A 10,167-nucleotide genomic window follows, 5' to 3' on the forward strand; every position below is an offset into this window, starting at 1 on the left:
TGGCAACTTACAATGAGTACAGCAGTTGTGTAAGGTTAAATTCCTAGATCAATAACATTACAAGCAACCAAGAGTAAGGAGGTCACGGGGCAAAGTACCCTTTGACTGTACAAAGTTTATGTAAGACAGAGAAGTGCTAGGAAAGAGGTGGAGGAGTTTTTTAACATTCACATTTACATGCCGATACGCATGTGGACGCACACATGCTCACAGACGTATAAGCGAGCACAGAGATAGACAGACACACTCACTCTGTGCTGCATCACAATGCAAGACAACAGGTGCAGAGCCATATAATCATCACTTAGTTTCTGATATATGGCCTATTAAAAATGTTTCATGGGTATTGAGTCATTTTCATTTAGCTGTAAACTCTGAGTAGGACTCCAAATCAATCCTGCCTCCCAAATTACCCAGGAGAGACCTCAGTGAGTTGAAGACAATAGACTTTTTAAAGAGTTTCATATTGGCAGTATGCGGGCACAAAAGCAAAAATAGCTCACATTTTATTCAAAGGCCGTATATAAAAAAAAAATAAAAGAAACCTCTTATCTCCGGTGTGCTGCGCTGATAGGGAGGTGATGGATATAGCCAGTTGGAGGTTGTGAAAATGAACTCAAACTAAAGGGGATGTGGATCAAAGAGAGGGAGAGCACCAGTGATCATCGTTAGACTTCCTGCACACACACACCCCACACCCCCACTCCGCCCTCCTTTACATTACCATTATTAAAAAGGAGAGGACTCTCTTAATAAAGTCTATTAATCACACCGGGGGAGTCGGTTCATCGGTTCACCCTCTCGCGAGGGTCTCTAATCAATCAAGCACGCCGGTAATGTATTCATGGGAGATGTAAGAAAGGACTTGTTTGACAGTGTTCCAAGGAGGAAGAATTTATTAAGTCCCCTTCACCAGCCAGCCAATCCTGAAGAGTCACGAATACACCCCCGCCCAACCCCACCCTTGTCCTCTCTGCCGGGCGCTGTGAATAAAAGGGCCTTCATAATGTATGAAGTCTGTACAAATATTGGAAACGTCCAAAATATGTCCTCTCATTAACAGCGATGAGTGAAAGCCGGAGTATTGGCATTTGTCAGATGTGCTCGGAGTGTAAAGGCACTGTTGTACAAGGCCTCTGCTGTGTCGGGTGATGTAGAGACATCACTCTCCTGCGATCCTCTCAAAAGCAGGAGAAAATGTGTCTTATTAGTTCACACGCGGCGGTGAAATTCTGTGCTACACCGCTGACTAATGTACAAAGCTGAGAAAGCGCAGGGCGGATGGTTTGCTGGGCCTCTGTTAGTGACGTGGGAGCGGAGAGGGTGCGGAGAGGGGACGTCAGGCTGGTAAAATCGTGCAGCTGTTCGAAGCAGCTATGAGGCCAGCCATTTTACAAACCCACCCTCTGCTCATCTCCTCAGCCAAACGCTTTATAGGCACTGACTGACACGGCAAAGGAACGAGGGAATGCGGCTCTGCCCCAGAAACTAGTTAAAAAACGTAAAGTTCCTGTAATTTTCTTTTACACTCATTTTAAATGAATATTTACTATATTGTGCGAGGAAAAGAAGAAAAGTGAGGAACATACACATATAATGGGGCCGAACCATGTTTTATAGGGGAGGGCGCATAAAAAGCCCTTATTGCCTCTGCTTTGTCCTGAGGAAGAACTGAAAGAGAGCTGTGCTCGGCTTCAAAGCTGCATTTCCATAATTGCCCTGTAACTCGGGCCTGTCTGAGGGATGAATCTGAAGGGGGCTGAGAAAAGCACAATCTTTCAGCTGGGTGAACGGCAAAAGCCCCAACGCCTCTCCCTCTGTCCGCCTGTCGCCCCCTTCCCCACTTGTTGCCTTTCGGATTCAGTGAAAGAATTCCTCTCTCTAACCTCCATCAACAATAGGCATGAAATCAGTGCCCTCCCTCTCTCCCGCTTCGGCCCCAGAGAATGTCACTCCTTCTGGGCCTTTTGTCCTTTGCTCAGCCCAGGGAAACACAACAACCCCTCTCTCACTCTCCCCGCTCCCTGGCTATTCTTTAACATGTTGCTGCACTTTCACTTACATTCTCAATAATGAATGCGCCATAAAACATGCAGGAGACACAGAAGTCGCATATCTTTGGCAGGGGTAAAATGGAGCCCACACCGCCCCCCTGCCCCCCTTTCTCTCTTTTCAGCTCCGGAGTGTAACCGCTGTAACAAGTAGCAGTGGAGTGCTGTGGCCTGTAAGCCTGTGTATGGAGGTATGTAGTGTGTGGGACATGTGTTCCTGAGAGCAGATCCCCGCTCCTCCTGCGGTCAGCGAACACGCAGGCCGAGCGCTCGCAAAAAAAGGGCAGCCCCTCTCCTGGCCCAGGCGAGCGCTGGGTGGGGGCACGGTCGACAGTGGCTCATAAAAGGATTAGCCCGCCGCACAAAGACAGTGGGCCGCTTCAAAGCCTGACTAGGTCCACAAAGGAGGTGACATTTGTCTGTCTCGGTGGCAGGAGGGGGTGTGTCGGAGCGGTGCGGGCCGGGGGCGGGGAGGTGGAGGTGGCAGCGGTGGAGGTGGTGGTGGTGGTGGGGCTACAATGACAGAAGGGGTGGATGAGGTGAAAACACAAGGCTGACCCTCTTTATTTGGAGCGGCCTCCTCTTTCACTGGGCACCTCTGGCCCCCTCCAATGGGCCGCTCTAGTGTTTATTTACTCCACGGTTTCTCCCCATTCACACGGGCCTCTGATGGCTCCATTGGCCAGACCCTTCCAGCCGCCTGGCACCGCCGTCCACCTCCTCCCGGATCAATGAGCGCCTCGAAAGACAGATTAGATTTCCTTTTAATGATTCCATCTTTCTCTGATGTTTCCCCCTTCCGAATGGCTATTTAACAGTGCCTTCCTCTTTTTGCTATGCTCTTCTGTTGCAGCGTATTGACGGGGGAAGTGAACGGCAGTCAGCGGCGCTCATGACAACATAAGCAATGTGATTAGCAGGAGACTGAAATGCCATTTATTTGCACTGTGTCAAAGGGATGTGTGTTTCCCACACCCTTAAGGCTGCAGAACTACCCATTAATTTGTGAATAATTACAAGAGAGTCTGAGCACTATTACTGAGAATATATTGCTTTAATGTGGTATATCTGAATCTGATAAATCCATGATGTCAGATCTTGCTTATTTTGTAGCCTTTTTTCTGCTAAGCCTCTAGAAAGCATGCGCCTAATACTCTTAGCTCCCTGTTTTATCTTATTTTATTTTCTTGCAGTCTATTGTCGAGCATTTGTCCCTGTGTTATTTAGGCACTTGAGTACTACAGCACTACAGTATGCCCCGCAGACTCTCAGCGTTTAACACAGCCTGGACCTCAGAAATAAGAAGAGGAGTCAATGTTGATTATTGCTCATTAGCCAGGAGAACATCCACTTAACGTGCGAGGAAATGAGTGACACACCATGCCCCGCTGGAAATGGTCCCTGTGTAGCTCAGAGCGAAATGTTAGCTAATGCATTCCATTTGCTCTTTGCAACCGGGAGCAGGTTGGACACGTATGGCGACATAAGCAGGCGTGATTACTTTGTTTCTGCCGAGGCATTTTAATCCCTAATTTCATGCACTGATCAGAGGAGAGGCCCTGAGCTCTAGACGCGATCACTATCCCTTCAGTAGCATTTCAATTGAATCCTCATGATCAAGAGGGGGTTGTTCTGGGCCCCTCAGGAACAAACATCCTGTGAACAGTGAGGAAATAAGCATCAATATTTATGATAAGGTTGGGCGTGCGCACATGCAGCTATGCCATCCTGGCTGTAGCAAAATTAGGTTTAAATTGTAAGCAGGGATGCAATGGAGGGTAAAACCACCTAAACTCAGTGTACCCACTTTTTTTTTTTTATAAATTTGTGGAATAGAGTTTGTCACCTTTTCAGCCTGGCATAAAACTTTATAACATGTACTCATAATATGCTCCATAGAAAGTATCAAACTGATGTAGGTATTATGAGGTTGGATAGTCTTTTAAGGGGGGAAAGCATAAATTAATGCTTTTCTGGAAATATAATTGACTTTTATTTATATTGGTGGTTGTTTGCCCTTTCAAATGATCACTGACTGGAGCTCAGAGTTTACCCACCTTTTTATTTACCATTACATCATTGATTGTAAGCTTTCAAAAAGCATTACATATTAAAAATGAGACATATGGAGGATCTTTTTCTGTTTTGATTCCGGAGCCAGTTTTTGTATATTTGTTTCTGTTCCTTGGCTTGCTTTGTAACATTTTGTAACATTTTGATATGGACCGCTCGTTTTCTTTTGTACTGTATAATTATGGGTCATCGGTGTTAGTGTAGCGGAATGTTGGTCATTCAAAAATACTACTTCCTCCGCCAAAAGGAAGTGGGCACAAACCTGAAAAAAAAAACGATGACATCAATCAGTGTCACGACTGGCCGCTGCCACTTATGAATATGCATTGCGCAGTTAGATAGAAGGCTCTCAAGGAGGATAATTGATTAGACAGGAAGGCAACATGGTGAGAGGAGCTCCAAAAGGCTCCGCAGTGTTTCCCTCGGCTGGGCTGGCTCTCTTTAAAGCAGATCCTAAACCTAGAGAGAATACGGCTTGAGAGAAACAACGCTTTTCATCTGCTTTGCGGCCCTGAATCTGAGACATTAAAAGATATTATCCTCGTTGACCAACAGTCTACTCGTGGGATGAGTGACAGATTGTGTTTCTTGAAAATGAAAGAGGCAATCACATAAATCCAAGGCCTTGAAAAAAAAGATAAAAAAAAAAAATTAAAATAAAAACACGAAATTAATAATTAATGATTTAAAAATATTACATATAAACGAAAATGAAGGCCTATTGAATGATTTTTATTTTTATTTATTTTATTATTATTTTTTTTGTTTTTTTTAGTTAGACAATCAAAGTTTGTCTCCTCAAATGGATTTTTGTCACATTTCAAATGAGACGAAAAAATTTAATTTGCATTACTAACAAATCCATGTCTTCTATGGCTCTTTCAAAGCGTGGAGATGTTTTGTGATGTCGATGAAATTTGATAGGATTTTTGACTGCATTTTTCCTTTGCTGTTTTTTTTTTTTATTTTTAAATTTAGGGAGGTTTTATTTTGTCTCATCTAATTTCAAACATAGAAGTAAAATGACTGAAGGCGTTTTCAAGGGAGATTTAGAAGTCCTGCAATGTGATCTTCAAGTCTAGCTATAATAGATATTTCAAATACTTCAGCTACAGACCAAAAGACAAGAGGATTGATTGTTCCAATCAATTTTGTTTTTTTGTGTCGTTTTTGTAAATATTTTGTTTAGGTTTATTCCAGGTTTTTCCCATGTGATCTCAGTTGAAAACGCGAATTCACCATTAAATGTTTCTGAAAGTGTAGACTAATTAAGAATTTTAATGCTTGTATTTGATAAGCAAAACATTTTTTACACCTAAAAAAAACCACATTTACTGATTCACTTTGAAGTGTGTGCCGCGTGTGTACGCCATGAAATTACCAGATAAAGCCTTAATTTATGTTGAAAAAATGTTTGAATACGCATGATATTATGACAGATTTATGAGGCAAAATGTTGTGATCGAATTTTATATTACAAATGATGGATACATTAGGAATGGGCCAAAAAACCCAAACTGCATTAGAATAATCTGTGTGTGTTGGCACCAGAACATGGCCGACTCGAAGTGACTGTAGAGGGAGCTCCAACACTAAGTTTACATAAACTTCCTCTGATAAGAGCTCCTGCACATGCAAATGATCACATCACAGACAAACAAAATAAATGGTATTGGGCTATTTCGAAATGCGGCAGCGATGTATTACAATTAAAGCAAATGGCAGCGTTACCTGAGCAAAATGTATGATACATGTGAAGACCAAAAGCATTGCAAATAGCCCATGGTGAGATCAGGGGGCTGCACTGCACACCCAAAATCCATCCTTCAGATACACTCAACCACTCTGACCGAGCACCAGCGATCCTCCGACAGTAATTCATTACCTAAATTCTCTTTATATAGGTACCGTACAATTTCAGAGGAAAATTAATGAAAGAATTATTCATTTTAATGCGACTGCTACGCCTCTGTTATGATAATCCCACAACATTAATATCCAAATGTACGCCGCTATACTGGCTAATTAGCCCTAAGTCCCTCCACTATAAAAGTACGCTAAATCCCTCTCGAATATTTACTTATCGCTGCCACGTAGAATGAAGTCTGTGCCTTAGGCCGTCCACTAACACACAGACAAAAACCAAAGCAATGCAATTCAAGCTGCAGTGCACAATAACAAGCACCATCATTATTCTCCATGAGTAAAGCAGTTCTCAAAATACCTCGGCCAAAAATCACCAATTTCTTAAAGTTGCAGCAGTTCATTTATTAGCCAAAATATAGACTTTCTTGTACAATTTGGTTCACAAGTATGTACATTTTCTTAACTTTATATACAAAACATTTGAACATCAAATCCTCACAGAACTTACAAAAAAGAAAAGAAAAAAACCTCACAGACTACAGGTTCATACATTATTACATTAGCAGTTTTACACAGGACATGCTTACAATGTAAGTATACAGAGATGTATTATTCTTATTTTACATTCCATACAACATATTCAAATGAAATAATAAGAAAAAAGGGGGGAGGGAGGGGGCTATGAAGAGGAGAGAGCCGAAGGAGCCACCCCTGCTTCTAGTTGGTTCTGAGGCCTGAAACACACGGATGATAAAGAAATAAGAAAAATGTAGTATAATCTAAAAAAACAAAACAAAAAAAACAACTAATAATAGCCTCATGAAGAGCTAAAACACAAAGTGATATAAAAGTGACGATTGCCTTTCATAAAACGAGCCTGTGGTGAATTTGACTGACTGAGCTCATTTGCATGACTAAACATGTAAATAGCATAGGCCTTGACGAAATAACACAAACGCACACAGGGATCCCAAAAAATCACGTCTTAAACGCAGAAATAAATGCTAATTTGGATAAATATCGCGTTTCAAAAATAAAATGTGATATGGCATCAAAAAGAAAATTCCCAAATGGCATAAAATGACAGCCTCTTACCGTCTTTGAACTGGGTGGAAAGCTGTTTTTAACAACTTTTTCTCTGCTTCCAAGGCACTAGATCTCTCTGAAATAGTGGCAACGAAAAACAATAAAAAAGGACATTAATTTAACTGCCTAATTATGAGAACACATCGTGGATTTCAGTGAGTTTTGGTGTTGAAAATAGGTTGGTTTGAGAGCTCAGTGTAAGCCAGTAGGCAAATACAAGCACATGGGCCTTCAATATCAAAAGGTGTAACAATACCAAATGAAAGGGGGGAGAGTAGGCTATCACAAAATTCAAGAACAGTTTTCACCCAGTCCAACAACATTTTTTTTTTAAACGCACTCTGGTCAGCACTTATTTCCAAAAACCTCTGTCGGACCCGGCTCATTTCAAAGCATTTTTCACACACTCACACTCACACGCACACGCACACGCACACACACACTCACACACACATACACACACCTATAACACTGAAACGCACTATATGTTCATCTGTGTGGCCTCAAAAAGTATACGTCCATGAACAGGCAAAAAGGGCAAAGAAAATCTGAAATTATCAAAATGAATGGTGGGCAATGGACTATAGTTTCTTTCTTTCCTTTTTTTTGTTTGTTATTTATACATGCGCGTCTCAGTGTCGGGGACATGTACCTGTGACTGGTGTCTCTGAACTATGACTCTTGTCCTCCGTTTGCCTGCTGCTGTAGAGGGCCAGGCCGGTGGCAGTGGCCTGGTTTGCCAGTCCCAGGTAATGGTTGGAGTTCAGTAAAGCCAGCTGATGGGCCGAAAAGGCTCGGTTCGTCCAGTTCTGGATTTTCCCAACGGGACAAGAAGAGATGAGTCTGTGCGGGGTGATGATGGTCTGGGCGGCCGGCCCTGCGGAGTTGCCGCCGTTCATTTGTGGAGATTTGCGCGGATTGTCAGGAGCCGTGGCTGTCTCTGCCAAAGACCAGATCTTTGGCTTTTGGGCCGGGGCAGGGTTGTTTTCTGAGGGCGGAGAGCCAGCGGACACGGGGTTCAGCTTCAGCTGCTCCCCGTTGGCCTGGGACGCTTTAATTTCTAAAGAGGAGTGATGGTGGTGGCTGTGATGGTGGTGGTGGTGGTGGTGGCTGTGGAAGTGCTCGCCTCCTCTCTCCATGTCTTTGCCCTCTTTCCCCACCGCCTTTAGAAACCTCTGGTCGGGCCCTTGTAAATCCTCATAGCCGTCAGAAATCTCAGAGTCACTCCTCCCGTCTAGTTTCATGTCTGAATGCAGGTCGTCCTGGTCGTCCAAGTCGTCCTTGTTCTCGATATTCTCCGTGTCGATGTTCTCCAAGTCGATCTCCTCCTCGTCCTCCCTCTTGTCCCCCTCGTCCCCCTCGTGATCGCTGGTGTAAACATTTCCCTCCTCGTCGGTGCGGCTCCGGGGGGTCCAGGTCATCTTGTTCTCCTTCTTTAGCCTCCTCCTGGCGTTGGCGAACCAGGTGGACACTTGGGTGAGGGTCATTTTGGTGATGATGGCCAGCATGATCTTCTCGCCCTTGGTGGGGTAGGGGTTCTTGCGGTGCTCGCTGAGCCAGGCCTTCAGGGTGCTGGTACTCTCCCTGGTGGCGTTTTTGGGTCTGGACGGGTCACCGAACTGATACTGGCCATATGGGTAAAAAGCAGGGTGATGGTGGGCGAACCCCGGGTGCTGGACACCGGGACTGTCTTTCAGCTCATACTGAGCACCCTGAAAGGACAAAGAATGGAGAGAGAGGGATATGTTAGACATGGTGAAATATTCATGGTGGAGGATACTTTTGCAAGGGGAATTCGACTGAATAATAAATATAATAGTATCCCCACAATATGAAATGTGATATGCAGTATAGTGCAACCATACAACAATGAGATTATTATTATAGCCTGACGTAAACACAATAATAAAATAAGAAAGTTATTATTATTATAAGGTAAATCGATATTTTTGTCCTGTGAGCATCACCACCGAGTGAAAAATGGAAATCTTTACATTTTTCTTCAATCGAAACAATTACAATGTAGATCACAGGATTGCAAAACAGGTTGTTTTCTCTTTTTTTTTGTACACTTAACCCACCTGACTGTGCGTCTAAACCTCCTACAGCACATTGCATCACTTTATTACTTTATTAACCGCCGTGTTTTCAATGTATACATTTTTAGAGGGCTAACAATAAGCCTAAACTAGGCTACATTTTGTTCTTCTGTTACTTTTTGTCCACTTTTAACTAATTTTCCACAAAAGAATGAACGACAAAGTTCACCAGTGCGCTCTCGAAGTTTAGACAGAAATGGAGTTCCGTGTCCCACCTATACAGCCATATCGCTTCTTTCTTTTCTTTTCTTTTTTTTTTAACTTCAACATATGAGTTATAAGAGACAGCAAAGGCACTCACCAATTGATTGAAAATTGATATATCGTTTGAGTAGGGCAGAAATGCTCCATAGCCCTGTGCTGCTGCGGCGAAAGGAGATCCATACATAGTGGAGAGCACATTGGAGAGTGCGCCGGACGGACTCAGCTCTGTCCCGGCCCGGGCATTGGCGGCGATCCCCTGGCGCTCCGGCGGGTATATCGGTCGGATGTACTGATATCCCAGCTGAGGGAAAGACATGGTTGTAGGAAAAGGGAAAAAAAGTCTGCTGCAGTCACACAAAGCAAGGGAATCGCCTCGATATCCACTTTTACAGTGTGCGCAACAAAAGGTGCAAGCAAGGGAAGTCTATATTTCCTCGGGAACAGCCAGTGTAAACGATCCGGTTGCGCCCCTTATTTCTTCTTCTTCTTCTTCTTTCCACCCTCACTTCCCTATTGATCTGGATGGACTAAGGTCAGGTCCTTACAGATTGCCTTAGATTATTGGGACTCCCTTGCTCAGATTGACATTTCTAGTCGTTTAGAAGCCCCTCCTATTTCTCAAATCTCACCCCTCTCACACACACCACACACACCACAGCGCTCTCTCTCTCTCTCTCTCTCTCTCTCTCTCTCTCTCTCTCTCTCTCTCTCTCTCTCTCTCTCTCTCTCTCTCTCTGTGTCTCTCTCCCTCTCTTGGATAAGTGCACTGACGTTGCGAGCTCTTATTT

General features: G+C 43.7%; 1 protein-coding gene across 1 annotated transcript; it reads right to left on the reverse strand.

Annotated features, from left to right (window-relative positions):
• Positions 1-6,488: 6,488 nt before the first annotated feature.
• Positions 6,489-9,883, reverse strand: irx3a (iroquois homeobox 3a). Its single transcript, XM_071531164.1, has 4 exons — positions 9,477-9,883; positions 7,729-8,788; positions 7,086-7,152; positions 6,489-6,724 (listed from the first exon to the last, which is right to left on the reverse strand). The coding sequence occupies exons 1-4, from the start codon at positions 9,693-9,695 to the stop codon at positions 6,670-6,672; spliced, it is 1,401 nt and encodes a 466-aa protein (XP_071387265.1). The 5' UTR covers positions 9,696-9,883; the 3' UTR covers positions 6,489-6,669.
• Positions 9,884-10,167: the final 284 nt, after the last annotated feature.

Source organism: Centroberyx affinis, unplaced genomic scaffold (genome assembly GCF_046629955.1).
Source record: "Centroberyx affinis isolate AG114_WGS23_722 - 3 ecotype Tasmania unplaced genomic scaffold, CSIRO-AGI_Caff_v1 ptg002047l_1, whole genome shotgun sequence".
Lineage (NCBI taxonomy): Eukaryota > Metazoa > Chordata > Actinopteri > Beryciformes > Berycidae > Centroberyx > Centroberyx affinis.